General features: G+C 41.3%; 1 protein-coding gene across 2 annotated transcripts in view; it reads right to left on the bottom strand.

The window, feature by feature from the left end:
- Vps13B (vacuolar protein sorting 13B) overlaps window positions 1-17,381 on the bottom strand; it is a 418,333-nt gene that overhangs the window by 324,252 nt on the left and 76,700 nt on the right. For both annotated transcript variants that reach the window (XM_068386782.1, XM_068386783.1), the window contains exons 9-11: window positions 16,766-16,966; window positions 16,403-16,586; window positions 15,638-15,755 (exon numbers count right to left, since the gene is read on the bottom strand). In XM_068386782.1, the coding sequence (XP_068242883.1) occupies window positions 15,638-15,755; window positions 16,403-16,586; window positions 16,766-16,966 (503 nt within the window). The remainder of the gene's footprint in view (window positions 1-15,637; window positions 15,756-16,402; window positions 16,587-16,765; window positions 16,967-17,381) is intronic.

Genomic DNA, 17,381 nt, shown 5'->3' with positions numbered 1-17,381 from the left:
TCATACAAAACAATGGCCAACGCATAACTGATGTTGTTGAGCTTGGCAGGCTTTTCCTCACAATGGTAGAGTACTGGGTATTTGTTTGAGAACCGAGGCATTTTTTCGCGAACATTTTGGTTGAAAACCAATTTATTCTATCTTCGAGACGTTCAAATAACCAAGGATCTACTGTACTGTACTTCTCATTAAAGGTAGTAGGTTGGCCAGGGCACCCACCACCCATTGAGATACTACAGCTAGAGAGTTATTGGATCCTTTGACTGGCCAGACAGTAATACGTTGGATCCCGCTCTCTCTCGTTATGGCTCATTTTTTCTTTGCCTATACATACACCGAATTGTCTGGCATATTCTTTACACATTCTTGTCTTTCCTCATACACCTGACAACACTGAGATTATCAAACATTTATTCTTCACCCAAGCGGTTAACTACTGCATTGTAATTGTTCAGTGGCTACTTTCTTATTGGCAAGGTTATAAAAGACTCTTTAGCTATAGCAAGCAGCTCTTTTAAGAGGAGGACACTCCAAAATCAAACCCATGTTCTCTAGTCTTGGGTAGTGCCGTAGCCTCTGTACCATGGTCTTCCACTGTTTTGGGTTAGAGTTCTCTTGCTTGAGGGTACACTCAGGCACACTGTTCTATCTTGTTTCTCTTCCTCTTGTTTCTTTTTTAAATTTTTTAATAGTTTATAAATGATAGATCTAATCTAATGTTATCAATGTTCTTAACATACAGTATTTTATTTTAATTGTTCATTACTTCTCTTGAAGTTTATTTATTTCCTCATTTCCTTTCCTCACTGGACTATTTTTCCTTGTTGGAGCCTTCGGGCTTATAGCATCCTGCTTTTCCAACTAGGATTGGAGCTTAGCAAGTAATGATAATAACAACAATAATAATAATAATAATAAAAGACTTACATAGCAACCGCTTTCTCAGACAAGATGTTTTTTGTCCTGTGAAGGAGCTAGGTTTGTTGCATAACTTCTTGAACAACTACCATCAGGCCAAGGATACTGGTATCGAAGGGACCTCTGGGTATACTCCCACAGGTAATGGGCAGAGACAGTTCTGTTATTACCAGACTCTTATCTAAACGAACTGCAAACCTGACATGTTCTTATATCGAGCTGGGATTGATCCGATCTGATTTTGCACAGAGGAGAAAGTTTGAATATCCCATGAAGCCAGAAAGAAAGTGTACAGTAAAACCTTGGTATTCGAACGTTTCAAGGCTGGAACAAATCGGTATTCGACGATAAATTTTTGGTGAAAAATGCCTCTGTTCTCAAACAAATTTTGGTACTAGACCAGTGTGAGTAAAAGCCCGCCAAGTCGAAATCCATCAGTTATGCCTTAGCCGTTGTTTTAGATGAACGTAAACATACACTGCATAATTTTTCACTTTACACTGTGCTATATCTTTATTTTGATACTTTTTTTATCTACTTTGATTCATTAGATCATAAACATGCATGCAAAGAAGATTGAAAGTGGTCAAGTAAAACAGTGTGAACAATAATTGAACTGAAAAAGGAAATCAGTGGTAAACGCAAAAAGGGGAATGCATGTTTTGGATCTTGCTCTCGAATACTTGATAGCACTGACTTAGCCATAGAACTGTAAACATTTTCAATGATAAAGTCATGTCTCATCATCGTAAAATTCTGCAAAAAAGACAGAAGCAACTACCTACTTTACTTTACTTTGACGGCTGCTTTTCTGGTCCCATACAGCAAGGGAACCTCCACTCTCTACAGGACTTCCACTGTCGTTTTACCTTCTTTGTTCAGAATATTTAACATTTCATATCGCATAGTGTTCATTTACTGTTAAATCATCACTGTTGTATGACTGATGAAATAAGAAAGTCTTCTGTTTCCTCTTGAAAGCCTTAATGCCTTCAATCATTTGAATATCTCATGGAAGCTTATTATATAGTCTTGGGCCACATATTTAATGGCTCTGGAGCCTACAGTAAACATATATCTAGGTTCCAATAGTTTGAAGCCATCTGTAATTATTCTCGTGTCTATTTTGGCTGCGCAATATGTAGCTATTTAATTAAGTATTTTGGAGGACCGGTTCTGATTACTTGGTGGGTTGTTGTACATATTTTAAATCCAATTCTTGCTTTTATTGGCAGACAGTGTAAATCAAGTTTTGGGCTCAAGCCATGTTGTCCTGATGGAAGGTTCCTAATAGTAGCTTCCAAGGGATACCTGTATATGAACTACAGTGATATTCCCAGAGAATTTACCTTTAGGTCTCCAGAATTCTAACTCCTGGCGCGAATATCCTTAAAATTTCTATTCAGGATATCGCATAAATCAGGGAACGTATATCTTGATACGACACATAGCGATCTTCACCCCAACAGCGTTTTCGACCCGAGGGGGAAGAGTGGCAAATTTGGAAGGGGAGCCATTATCAAGGTTACCCTATTTCCCATACTACTATTGAGTATCAAGATGGCAGTTATTCCTAATTTTGTAGCGAATTCGCACGGTGGTGTTCCCTGTTGATCTAACCTTTTCGATCGATTCTGCGAGGATTATTATGCAATCTCCAGCTTCTTTCGCCTCTGGAAAGTTGAGTATTGATTCTTTACAATGTATATAACTTTAGCTCCTGTTTCACAGTGAAATTAGAGTACAGTAATTTATTGTGCTTAGGAGCTAGGCGTGTTACCGGAGGCGCCATTGGCGCTGTCATTCGTTAGACATGTGTTTTTTAGTTAGTAGAAAGACTTTCCCGATTGAAATAGCATTAATAAATTATGAAAGCTATTTAGGCATAATTATACTTGTAAAGATATTTATGGTATGCATAATTTTCCTCTTTCCTTGTCGATCGTATATGTTAGAGTTTCGGTGATTTAGGTAACCAAGATCTCGTCTTGCCTAGGTTACCTAACCTAGGCGATGTAGTATACTTTCAGACATTTCCCCGTTTACCCTTGTGTATCGTTTTTTTCGATTCTAAGGGAAATAGTATATCTCCTAGAATTATATAAATCGATACTTGTCTCCATGGAGAGTCATGGGTAATCCCTCTTTCCCTCTGCATGCCACCGGTCTTGCCATAGAGTAGTTACTCCGGCTTGACTAGGCTAGGGTTTTTCTGTCTCCCACCTTGCCGGCGAGTGTCCGGCTTTGGTTTTCAAAAGAATCTCAGAGTATTCAGCCTATTGCCGGCGGCAGGCCGGCAGGGTGAGTAGTCACTCCCCTGCCGACTTATAGCTGCCGGCATAGGAGGCTAAGCCTCCCTAAACCGCACCTGGGGTGGGGGTATGTTGCCGCCACCTTCTCCCAGCGGTTTAGAAGACTAGTCCTATGATGGCCCCGGCACTGAAACGATGTTTCTCCTTTGGTGAGAGGGGGCGCCAAACCTGCCGGCCCCTCCTAACACTATTTCGGCAGACTCTAAGTTGAAGAATGGACATTCTTCTGCCGCCTAAGACGGCGCCGATACTGAAACTGAGTTTCTCCCTTGTGTAGTGGGGGCAGCAACATTGCCACCACCTTTTATACTTGATATAGGACCCTTTTCCCTATCCCTCTCTGTCCTTTTACTATGGCCATCGTCCTGCAATCTCACCGATTGCCGGCGGGTTGCGGGGCCGGCCCGGCTCCTACATAGCAGCTGTTTCACGGCTGCCGGTGGCCATGACGGCTGCTGGGGGGAGACCCCTCTGTCACCAAGATTCTTTAGTCCTCTCTTGGACTGCCGTCCACAAGTCCTGTAACCGGGGTCTATGCCGCCAGCCGGGTTGGCGCCGACAGGTACTGACTCAGTGCCGCCAGGTACTAGCCTGTCGGCCATAGACCGGCAACGGTACTGTACTTATGGTTGGATGGAAGCCTGAATGATGCATTCTCCCCTTCCATTTGAACCTTCTTTCAGGGGAAAGGCAGTAAATTATATATTTACATCCTTATTTAGTGTAAACCTACACAGTAATAAGGCAGTCCTTCACTCCATGCTTTCTCTCTCTCTATCAGCTAGTATGCCCGCCGGACTGTGCCGTCAGGGACTAGCTATGCCGGCTATATGCCGGCTGAATTACAGTATATGATTATACAGTATAATATATACTTCAGATACAAAACTATTGTAAATATTATACAAGTACTTATTTTCCAATATATCTTGGATATACTTGCCCAGGCATTTGCTGAGATCAATCCTATATTGAAAGAATAGAATTCCTTCAATACTCTGATTAGAAATCAGTTTACATTTTACCCTACAATATTAAATAATTTAGAAGGATCAGTGGTAATACACTTTCTATCCTTAAAGGTTAGAACCCTTGTCTTTGAGCTTCCCTGATCAGGAAACTATATGGTTTTAATATTGGAAGGGAAGGTCACAGCAATTGGCTGGGTACGATACACAGATATGTCTTTTATAATTTTTAGTCCAGTCGGTGACATGACGGCTGGACCGTGCCGCCAGGTGCTAGCCATGCCGGCAGCACACCGGCTGAACTACAATATATGATTATACAGTAGCCAGTATTTTTCCAATATGGTATATACTGCAAACAGAAAACTATTGTATCATTATACAGTAGTTAATTTCTAACATATCTTGCGTACCCTTGCGCAGGCTTTTGCTGAGACCGAACCTATATTGAAAGAAAAGAATTCCTTCAATACTCTGACTGGAAATCAGTTTATAAGTACCCCAAAATATTAAATAATTAGAAGGGTCAGTGGCAGTGTACACTTTTCTATCCCTAGGGGTTAGAACCCTTTTCTTTCGAGTTGCCTTGATAAAGGAAACTCTTTATTTTTAGTACTGGGGGGAGGTTACAGAAATTGCTTGCGAGGGATACACAAGTATGTGTCTTTCACTATTCCTTTCTAGCTTACTATCCTACTAAGCTATAGTAATTAAATATGATTAATTACATACTGTTTATCAGGTGAGATAAACAATCGTATACTCATTCTGCTTTCCTTTCTTTACAGGAGGAACCCCAGATGAAATGTGATGCAGTCTTCTGCATTCTTAAGAGTAAGTACTTTTACGGTCATAAAACATGCAGGTCTCATGCCCCCTGCAATATTAATACCGAATCCCTGCAATATTGGGACCCCCAAGTCTGCAATATCTGCCGGACCTTAGTGACCGAAGGTTTTGATGATCCCAAGTCAATGCAGTCTAGGGATGCGGCACGTAAGAAACTATGCAAATGGGTAAGTGGGTTCCAGAAGAACTCTCCGGGACCATACTTACCTAACGATAGGATGCGTAGCTTACTGTTTCCAAAAGCAAGTAGTAAAATTGTGGTGCCCCAAGCATAACCTGCATCTCCCTGTGTCCAGATTGCCATCGAGACGGAGGGCAGGAAGGCACCTCTGGAAGGAGATGACGATGTCGTGTCGGAATTCCTTCCATCTGTGCCGGCCCTGGAGACGTTAACCGCAACGTCTTCACCTTCTACCCCTCTATTAGACAAAATGACCCAGTTACTGGCCCATCTTATGGGTCTAATGAAAAACTTTCACAAACAAAGGAAGCGAAACTTAAGATAGAGCTCTGTGAAGCTCCACTCATCACTTCCCGAGTGTCATTCAGACGACCCAGAGACCAAGACCTCCCAACATGCTCCAAAACCAATCCCTGGAGGTATGCGGAGCTTATGCCGATTTTAGAAGGCAAACTTTACATCTCAGAGAAGATGGGAGCTGTCCCTTTAGACAAAATTCAGTTTTGGCCAAGCTTTAACGCTTTCCCTGATTGCTTCATTCGACTGAAGCATGAACCAACGTCAGAAAAAGAGACGGAACCAAAGGAAGTCATGGTTCTCGACCATGATAAGGCACAGGCTTGAGAAAGGCGGGTTACTCGGTGTTGAAGGTGTTCGCCCTGTGTAAGAGACACCCTACCTTTCCTGCTCCTGGTTCAATAGCATTCCCCTTTACGTGGAAGGCATTTAATTCTGTTGCCAAGGCAGTGGAGGCAGGCAAACCATGCCCTGCATTTGAAGAGTGCAGGCCTCTGTCACTAGCCTTGCCCACGCAGGAGAAGGATTGGAAGTAAGTCCACTTAACCTTTTCAGTAGGAAAACTGGATGCGGACATCGATGGACGACAGTTTAGCGAGAATCTCCCTAAACTTTCTGAGTTTCTCTTGTGCAAGGAACAAGAGACAAAGGAGAGACTTGCAGCCTCCAAATCCCTACAAAACTGCATAGAGATGTGTTCAGCCCATCGAAATACCCCAGACATGCTCATGGTCTTGGCCAAAATGCATATGGCCACCTAAGTAAAAGACCTATATGCCTTTATGAAGGCTAGGAGAGCCTGTAGAGAGTTCGTGTTTGCTGGTGCAACAGTGAAACATGAACCCATGAAGTTGATATCTTCCAACATCAGTGGTAAAGACCTCTTTCCAAATGAAGTAGTCGAAGAGGTAGTCGAGAAAGCCACCACGGAGAATAAGAACCTTCTCCAGAAGTGGGGCATCTCCTCAAAGAAGAAGTCTTCCCCGGATGTGGGTCCCCAACCTAAAAGGAAGACGAAAAAGTCTAGACTTTTTCCTTGGTCTGTTCAACAACATCCCACAGTTTCTATGACCGCTGTGCCCCAGGTAGGTGGTCGAGGAGGTAAACCTTCTGATCAGTCGAAGCAAAGAGACGCTTCTGGTAGGAGGGAGGCTCCAATAGGATCGTTGGACCTTCGATCCTTGGGCCCACGGCCTAATCAAGATTGGACTAAGATGGAAACTAGACATGCCTCCACCATCATTTCGTCAACTCTTCCAACACTCCAACCCCGTATTAGATGAGAACACCCTATAGCTCTAGAGCATACAGGTTATAAGGAAAGCAAAGTCCATAAATTTTCAGGGAAGGCTGTTTTGTGTTCCCAAGAAGGACTCAAGAAAACTCAAGAGTCATTCTGGACTTGTCACCACTCAACAAGTTAAAAATAAACCGCAAGTTCAGGATGTTAATCCCTCTACACATAAGGACCCTATTAAAGAAAGGGGCATTCACAGTCTTGATAGACCTGACAGATGCCTATTGGCAGCTTCTAGTCAGTCGCCCCCTCTCCTCCTACCTAGGATTCAAGTTACGGAAGATAAAGTATGTCCTAAGAGCCAAACTCTTCGGACTAAACACAGTCCTAAGTATCTTCACGAAATTGGCGGACGCAGTCGTGCAATAACCATGCCTAGAAACTGTTCAGGTAACAAAGTACCTGGATGAATGGCTGGGGCGGGCAGCACCCGAAGCGGCTGGTCTGCAAGCATACTAAGAAGTAACCCAGTTCCTGGAACATCGGGGATGCAAAATCAACTTCAAGAAGTCTCGACTCTCTCCAGCTCAAAGGTTTCAATGGCTGGAAAATCATTGGCACCTGAGGTCACATTGTTTCTACTTCCCCTTAGGGAAGAAGAAGGAGATCGCAGGGTCGGTCAAGAGACTACTGTTCAAGACACTAACAGGAAAGAGTACCGAACTCTCTCCAGTTCGCAGCAGTGACAGACCCAGTTCTAATAGCACAGCTGAAAGATGCATCAGGAGTCTGGAGAAGATATGCATCAAACGCTCGAAGAGATCTAAAATGACTGATATCGGTCTTACCTTGATCACTTCTCAACCCATGGTTGAAGGCCAAAAGCCTAATGAGGACCGTGCCCTTGCAACTACCTCGACTATCGAAGATCATCCGCATGGATGCCTTGACGGAAGAATTGGGAGTTCACTCCCATCAGAGGAAAGCCCAAGGGACTTGGTCATCTCTACTCAAGGCCCTTCTCATCTACAATTTGGAAGCCATGGCAGTCTTGTTGATGTTGGGGAAACTCTCTCCACGCAGATCAGCCCTCATCAGGCTGATCTGGGACAGCGAAGTGATAGTGAGATGTCTGAACCGACAATGCTCGAGATCGTCCCATATAATCTAGATGATATTAGCCATCCCTTACCTAAAGAGATGGCACCTATCAGCAGTTCACTTGCAAATGATCCACAATGTGACAGCGGATGCCATACTCAGGCTCAAGCCGATAGAGTCAGAATGGTCCAGAGACGCAGACCCATTCTCTTCCAGATTGGAACAAATCCCGGAACTGCAGATCGACCTCTTCGTAACGAGCGTCATCAAGAAACTACCTCGATATGTAGCCCCATACGAGGACCCTCTAAAGGAGATAACGGACGCCATGTCTCTAGTGTGGAACGGATGGACCTGGAAATTCCTGTTACTTAAATCCAATCTCCTGCTGAAGGTCCTCAACACGCTGAGATCCTTCATAGAAAAGGAAACTCTAGTGGCTCCCAAATAGTCCAAGAGCAACTGGTTCCCTCTAGTGAGGAAACTGAGGCTGAGGCTGGTCCTTGTACTGAACCCAGCACTATCTCAGAGGGTTCAGAAGTTAATTGCCTTCGATTCATCACAGAGAACCCAACACCTTCATTTCATGATTTCCTTGCCCTAGCGGTTGAGAAAAGATTTGGGATCTCAGAAGGCAATATAGACTTCCTAGAAGAATACAAGTCTAAGTCAACTAGAAGACAATATGAATCGTCTTGGAAAAAGTGGGCTGCTTTTGTTAAAGCAAAAGGACCGAAAGAAATTTAAATAAACTTGTGTGTGTCCTTCTTTATCCACCTTCATAATCAAGGTCTGGCAGCTAACACGATAACTACGTGTAAGTCAGCCTTGACTAGACATCTTCTATATGCCTTTCAAGTGGATCTGACGAATGAAATCTTTAACAAGATCCCGAAGGCATGCGCTAGGCTTAGGCCTGCTGCTCCTCCGAAGCCCATCTCATGGTCTTTGGACAAGGTCCTACATTATGCTTCATCTGTGAACAATGAAGATTGTTCTCTCAAGGATCTAACACAGAAGGTTATTTTCCTGTTCGCTATAGCCTCAGGGGCTAGAGTTAGTGAAATAGTAGCCATGTCAAGAAATGAGGGCCACATTCAGTTCACAGAAGTGAGAGAACTGAATCTCTTTCCTGCTCCAACCTTTCTCCCCAAGAACGAGCTACCCACTAAAAGATGGGGTCCCTGGAGAACCTGCCCTCTGAAGAAAGATGTCTCTCTATGTCCAGTAGAGTGTCTAAAGGTCTATCTTTGTAGAACTTCAGACTTCAGGGGAGGACAGCTCTTCAAAGAAGAACCCTCAGGATCAAACTTATCCCTAAAACAATTGAGGGCTAAGCTCACCTACTTCATTAGCAGAGCGGATCCTGACAGTACACCCGCAGGTCATGATCCGAGGAAAATTGCTTCATCACTGAACTTTTTTCAGTATATGGACTTTGAGCGTCTTCGCTCATATACTGGATGGAAATCATCCAGAGTGTTCTACAAACACTACACTAAGCAAGTCCATGAACTAAAGCATTATGTGGTGGCGGCAGGTAGTGTATTAAAACCTGCATTATGTGGTGGCGGCAGGTAGTGTATTAAAACCTGTCGTCTAGTGCTGCGATGAACAGTTAATTGATTGGGACTATCAATTAGGGTGAAAAGGTGTTGACACTTCCAGCGTAATACCTTTTAAGTAAGTGTCACCATAGTGACACAAAGACTGTTCAAAATCTCAGGTGTGGAATTATATAGATAACACTTGTGCCGTGTGTACGTAGTACAGTGTTGAAAGTATACAACATTTACAGAATTTATATTGCAAAAATTTATCAAAATTTTCAGTTTTAGAGTGGCACTCATCATTTCTTCCCTTTCAGGGAGGGAAAAATATTTTCTGTATATGTTGCACGTATAATTCCTTTAACATGTTACATTCGTTTTACTCGTTATTCCATTTAGTCATTTCTTAGAAATAAATGTCTATTAGAATGTAATTGCGTCCTTTTTCGCCCTGCAATTTGCACATTAAATATGCCAGAGTTCTCTTACTTACTTATTTAAGTAAACCTCATATCATTGTATGCTTACAAACAATGGATATAGTTGACACTGATATTGTTCCGATAATATATACAAACCGTGAGACCGTTTGTATATCTGGTGGAAACTTATGTTTGTTCATACAATATATGCTAACCTTGAGGCCCCTTTTCTACTGTCTAGTATGACTCTTCCCTGCAGGGGGAAAGAAGCACTAATATTCTTTGTGATTAGTAGTAATGAGACGGATAACGGTAACGTCATTTGTCTCAATGGTCCATATGACCATAGGAAAATTGTCCCAAGGTTAAGGCACCGATGGAAATCCACAGATACAGTACTTTCTAGTCATTTTCTGGTGAACTTCCATCAGGAAGACATGGCTTGAGCCTAAAAAACGGATTTTGAGCGAAGCGAAAAATCTATTTTTGGGTGAGATAGCCATGTCGTTCTGATGGACCCACCCTCCTTTTCTATAGAAAAGGCCTTCGCAAAATCCCTCCCGAAACTACTATATCTGTAGCACCATGCTCAATGCTACAAGGAATAATCGCCATCTTGAATATGGCGCCATCTTGATACTCAATAGTAGTATGGGAAATAGGGTAACATTGATAACGGCTCCCCTGACAAATTTGCCACTCTTCCCCCTCGAGGCGAAAATGCTGTTCGGGGTGAAGATCGCTATGTGTCATATCAAGATATACGTCCCCTGATTTATGCAATATCCATAAGAGAAATTTTAAGGATATTCGCGCCAGGAGTTAGAATTCTGGAGACCTAAAGGTAAATTCTCTGGGAATATCACTGTAGTTCATATACAGGTATCCCTTGGAAGCTACTATTAGGAACATTCCACCAGGACGACATGGCTATCTCACCAAAAATAGATTTTTCGCTTCGCTCAAAATCTGTTTATTATAGGGGTGATCCTTTCTCTAGATGGGACACCTTTTATCAGTCTTGCTCCTCTGTTTATTATATTTTATAATTTCTTAAGTTTACTTCTTAACTAAAGAAAAACCTGTCCCTAAGCAACCGAACAGGAAATAAATCCCTGAAACTCAATTACCAGATGTTTTAATGGAGGGGGATTCTCTCTCCGTTCAACAACTCCTCAGTTCCTCCTCACATTGCCATCCACTTACACCATTATGTCACAACTAATAAAGATAAGTTTTCTTATATTAAAACTAACTCTAATGTTTTTATCTTCATCGAGTTTTATGTGTAATTGTATTTATTTACTGTTTGCATAAAAACTACATACCTGCATCACTTTTATATGCTATGTCATGCTATTAACGAATCAACTAAGGCTTGGAAAGCATTATTCACTTTAACATTATTTGCAATGGGAAATAATGATTTGGTATTCAACCTTTTTTTGAACGTACTGTAGTCAAATACATACTACAGTAAGATCTTTACTTTTATTCCCTTTGTTGCTGTAGAAAAAGTTGTAGTGTCCTCCCAGGATGGGAATGAAAGTCATCCTGGTCCTGGCTAGACCCTTCTTGTAGGGAAGAGATGAAGAAGGACTTGGATACTAGGTCCTGATTAAGAACTCATGAAACAAGTTGACGGAGATCTATCCTCCAGAGTGATTTGTGACACAGGCCAAAATATACTATTTCTTACTTGCTTCGTTGGGACTAGGCTAGTAGGGGATGGTCTCCTAGGTTGAAGCCCTATCTGCCGACTGTCACTCAGGGTCGAGCAGGAACGCTCGAGACCTATAAAACTTTCCCTGCGTCTTGAAAGAAAAAAACTGGTCTTGATACCATAAGCATATGACCACTTGGGAGAGATTAGCATCATACCGAGCCTCATGTTGTCTACGGACTGCTGAGTAATCAGCAAAATGGGAAAATAAGCAGAAAGGAGTAAACATTTAGAATTCCCCCAGATGTTGGAAAGCAACCTTAAATACTGCTGACAGTCTGGGGAATACTGGAAGTTTTGTGTTCGGTTGAATGGTGAGCCGGTTAAGTGATGGTGAAGACCTGAAGTAAGAAAACTTTATATTAAGCATGCAAATGATGTAGGGATCACAAATGACCTTTACATCGAGTCTCTGTCGTCTCAGTATAATTACTCGAACAGAACCATGTAGACAAATTCCCAAGAGTGTGCCTGTTGATAACGGTCCATGAGACAAGCCCTTTGTTGACATAGTCATGAAAGGAAGCATTGCTATTTTTCAACACTTTTATAGAGCTTGCAAAGTAGAAACGCTAAAAAGGATGAAAAGAAGGTTTGACTTTTCTGTGGATCATATACCCGAGACTGACAGTATTCTCAGGTGGGCACCCCATTCCTCCCTGGATACAGCTGTGTACCCAGATTCTAAAAAGGTGAGAAGTTCCTGTGATATTGATCACCATATAGCTACCAGGGTAGATCATCTCTCATTCCTGCTCCAATAACATCAGAAGGTAAGGAGAACAGGAACTACTGGAGCCATTAAAGAGGAATTAATCTCTTTTCAACGTAAAGAATGAAAGGGACAAGAGTGGCTAACAATGTCCTGACCAGCAGTGCCTGTACTTAATTATGCGTGAGACCTAGCACTTGTAGCAGGAGCTTGGACTACTGTATTTCATACTAAAACACCTTTCATAGGGATGATCAGGTTTAGGTACAATGCTGTTCCTCCCACAAAACTAAGTACAGGAATCAGTCAATGTTTCATGAGACTGACTAATCGGGCTCCTCCTTTTTCACACGAGAGAGGTCACAAGGCATTTTTCCAGGGTGAAGATGTTTCTAGGCTAAGGTGCTCCTAGCTCCCACGCCATCAGAGACTGAAGAACTAGGTGCTTCCCTTTCTGTCGCCCCCCCCCCCAAAAAAAATAGAGAGAGAGAGAGAGAGAGAGAGAGAGAGAGAGAGAGAGAGAGAGAGAGATCCCTTTATCCTACCAGCAGTGCACATGCTCTTATTATCATCATTATCACAAGCTCAGCTATAAACCTAGTTGGAAAATCAGGATGCTACAAACTCAAGGGCCCCAACAGGGAAAAATAGCCCAGTGAGGAAAGGAAATAAGGAAATAAATAAACTACATAGAAGTACTGAGCAATAAAAATAAAACATTTTAAAAACAGTAACAACATTAAACTAGATTCTTCATATGTAAACTATAAGAAAAAACAAGAGGAAGAGAAATTAGATAGAATAGTGTGCCCAAGTGTGCCATCAACCAAGAGAACTCTACTCCCAGACAATGAAAGTCCATGGTACAGAAACTATGGCACTACCCAAAACTAAGAGAACAATGGTTGGATTTTGGAGTGTCCTTTTCATAGAGAAGCTTCTTACCATACATAGAGTCTCTTCTACTCTTACAAAGAGGAAAGTAGGCAGTGAACAATTACAGTGCAGTAGTTAACCCTTGAGTAAAGAAGAATTGTTTGGTATTCTCACAGTTGTCAGGTGTACAAAGAAAGTGGAGAGTATGGAAAGAATAGGCCAGACTATACGATATGTGAAGCCAAGGAAAGTTAAGTCTAAACAGAGAAAGGGATTCGATGTACTGTCTGACCAGTCAAAGGACCCAATAACTCTCTAGTGGTATCATTTCAATGGGTGGCTGGTACCCTGGTCAACCTAATACCTATAAACAGCACAGGAAGCAGGAAGGTTTGTGAGCACCTGTACAGTGTGCACATACTTTAACTTAGTGATGGGATGGCTCCCATTACATACCCTATCATCTCGCAAACGAGGTGAGAACGCACTGGTGTAAAGGGAATGTAACAATGTTTTTCCCAAAGTGACAACTCATGGCATGCACCAACAAAAAAAAAAAGAGAGAGAGAGAGAGAGAGAGAGAGAGAGAGAGAGAGAGAGAGAGAGAGAGAGAGAGAGAGAGAGAGAGAGAGAGAGTGAGAGTGAGAGAGTGTGTGTGTGTGTGTGTGTGTGTGTCCAAGCTGGGAATAGAAAGGGGGAGCCCTTCATTCCTACTGGCAGTGCTTGCACTCCTCTTGAGAAAAGAGCACAGGCTGCAGGTGTGTGAGCACCTGAAACAAACACCAGTACGTATACTCAGTACAACACTGTCTCTCCCATGAGGGGAGGGAAACAACAGGAGTCATATGTACGCAACGCAATTCCTATCGATTGGTCTTCTTGGACATCTTCAAAGATGTTTTCCTAGTTTTTCTCTAAAAGTAGCTAAGAAATACCCTTCGACTCTATGCAAGGATGAGTGGTAAGATCCATTATCGTGGTCAGGTCTTGGAGTGTGGTAGTAGCTTGTGAAGAATAATGTGCTTATGGTAATTTAGCATATACATATGGTTCTTGCTCTTGGGGATCTAGCACAGAGATCCAGGGGTTGGTGCATTCCCAGGATGCGCAGGGATTCAGCAAGTGGTTCATTTCTAGAAGGGATCTAGTGAAGTATTCAGTTATGTCTACAGCACACTGGCAATCATAGAATTCTTAAGTCACTGGCTTCACTTGAAGGCAAAGGTGCACTTTCAGAAGAAGGTCCTGCAAACAGGTGAGGTCATGCACAAGAGAGTGCTTGTGGGCATGTGCAAAGCAGATCACTTGTCAGCAAGCACATGAGAGCTTTTGAGGAAGCATGTACAGTTTTGTCACAGGGATTCTTAGAGCAACACTGTCTCTCCCACGGGGAGAGAAACGGTAGGAGTCACGTGTACACAGCACCTATTGATTGGTCTTTGGACTTTTTCATCCATAAAGGGGAAAAGAAGGGCTGCGTCTTTCTATCCTGACTGCCCGTGATGAGACAAAGGTGAGGCAGAAGTGGAAGAGGAACTTGAAGTTCTCTTTCTATGTGTCATTCAGGCTTATGACAACACTCCAACGGGGATGAGGTCACAGGAACTCCATGGAGAGACAACATACCCAGTCAAGAACATGAAAACACTGAGGGAAATATGGGCAAAGCCCTTCTGCTTTACACTCGGCAGCAATAAAAATCTTCCTTTAACAGTGGGCATCGATGTCTAAGGACTACCAACTATCTTAATACACCATCGTCATAACATAGTCACACAAGTAAGGAAAAAACATCAAATAGGAATGCTGTCTAACAGGAACAAGAATGTGGATATTGGCAGGTTTGTACAGAAAACTGTCCCACATCTACAATTATCAGAAAACCGCTGCAAATCTATCCTTCCTTATAAATATCCCTTACTAACAACAATTTCCCAGCACATTTTTCTAAAAGAAAACGCAAAAGACTAAACGAGCCAGTTGAAGGTTCTGAAAGTACGTTTGTGCTATCTAGTGACTGCTAACAAAGTGAGGGTAAGCGGCCTGTCAGATGGGTGGGGCTTTCCTGCCACTAGGCTGTAACTACCACCACCTCATTAAAAGTATTAAGAGCTGTATCCAACTTTACTGAAAGCATACTCTGAGAGTTTGTAAATATGTATGCACAAAGTCAAATTTAATATTGAACATACTGTATAATAAGGAAAATTTATCAATTAGAAAATAAGACAACACTACAAGGATTTCATCAAATTATGCTACTTTACCATATATGAGTATAAAATATCCATGGCCAACCTACTAAAAAACTGAACTTATAGATAAATTTGCATATAAAAATTATCATCATACATTTAACACAAGAATAAGTGACATTAAATAAATTGAAATGATGTATAATTCACTTAATTTTCTTACAGAAAAAGTCCTGAAATATTAACTAGTATAACTTGAAGACTTCAGCCAAGAATTCATTAGTGTAATACACTACCTGTACTCTAAATCAACACTAATCTCAGACAGCTGTTCACTATTCATATCTTGTGGAATCTCCATGTAGTAAAAGTAATCCATAGCCATTGCACCAGTTCTTGCTAACAGTACTGCTTCTGAAATAACAAGGTAAATAGGAACACACAATCCAATTTACTGTAATAGGTCATCCCCTTCATTTAGCACTAATCTTTAATAACACATAATGGTCAAGCCTAAAAATTACTTACTTCAATGCCTTTCAGATCTATCTATGCATATATTTTGCTCCTTAAGGATTGCAATACCATTCACATACTTATGAATTTACATTATCTTAAATTGGTAGAAAAGAACCCTTTTGAAAGGAAGCACCAACTCAGCATCCTCCTCCAGCCAAAGGACTGACACATACTCACAGAAAACTAGATTTACATAAAGGTAAAAAGCAGAATGATTTTCCTCTAAATCCTTTAAGAAAATCGTATAAATGGTCGGCAGAATTAGACATACAGCATCTAACATAATCAGTCTACCATATGCACGCATTCTGAACCTCTATTAAAACCAATTATAATTGGATCATTACCCAGGCGATCACCAATTTCTTTTTTTTTTTTACCCTACGTGGGTGTGTATGGGAGGTTGACTGTACTGAACAGTATCATGTTTGGTAAAATTTTAAATTGCTTAACTCTAAGCCACAATAATAACTAATTTTAGAACTATGACAATTGCCAGTTCAGTCTAAAAATGAAAAACAGTTCTTATGTAGCTCAGTTACCTGTTGTATCTTTTGCATGCTTTTCCCAAGTGTACGAATAATCCCAAAGTTCTTGTGCTTCCATTAAAACTTGTGGATCGAAGAGTGACTGAGACAGATATTCTTGTCCCTCTTGACCAACGTTTATGAATGACGTTACTCCTTTGGCTTTAACAGTGTGGCCTTCACCTGATGATATATCACCCTGAGGAGAAGTTACTAAATTAGAGACTTTAAAAAAAATCTACAGCAGTGCACAACTACTATAAACTTAATCATAATAGTGAATTTAAAAAAAAGGAAGAACTGATGCAAACACTGTTCATGAATAAATCAAACACAAACCCAGTTATAAAAATTTCAAATACAATTATTAAAACTAACCTCCTGAATATCTGCAATTCCACATATGCACATGCCAACAGGATCAACAGTAAGAGATGATATCCCTAACTGGACATTTACAGCCTCCAAACCCCTAATGACTATAGTCATAAAACTCCCTTGATGTTCTATTCTCATGAAAGGGGTAAATCTCATTTTTGTTGGTCCAAAGTATCCACTCTCTTGCACAGACTCTGTTAACTGTTGAAGAATAAAAATCTAATTTATTTTTGTTTTCAATTAATATCACACTGAAAATACAGTAGCCCCAAAGATTGGCCACTATCATTATCACTATAGATAAATAAGAGACCACTGAAAATGTTATTATCGTCAAACATAAAAATTACCCATACAGCTGGGGATGGTGGAGAAGGATTGGACTGGATTGGTAATAAGAAATTAGTTGACCTAGAGTATGTTGGATGATTAGCAGAACACCACAAGTTTTGCAATGCTTACTTATCAGAATACATGAAATATCACAGGAGGCTGGGCTCCACACAAATAAAAGAAAGACAGAGATGATGAGAACGGGATATGCAATAGAAGATGAAATAACATAGGAAAGAGAAAGGAGTAATGAGGTAGAATCCTTTAAATCTTTAGGAACTAT

Source organism: Palaemon carinicauda, chromosome 14, assembly GCF_036898095.1.
Source record: "Palaemon carinicauda isolate YSFRI2023 chromosome 14, ASM3689809v2, whole genome shotgun sequence".
Lineage (NCBI taxonomy): Eukaryota > Metazoa > Arthropoda > Malacostraca > Decapoda > Palaemonidae > Palaemon > Palaemon carinicauda.
Note: the sequence above shows the minus strand (reverse complement) of the source record. Positions and strands in the feature narration are given on the sequence as shown.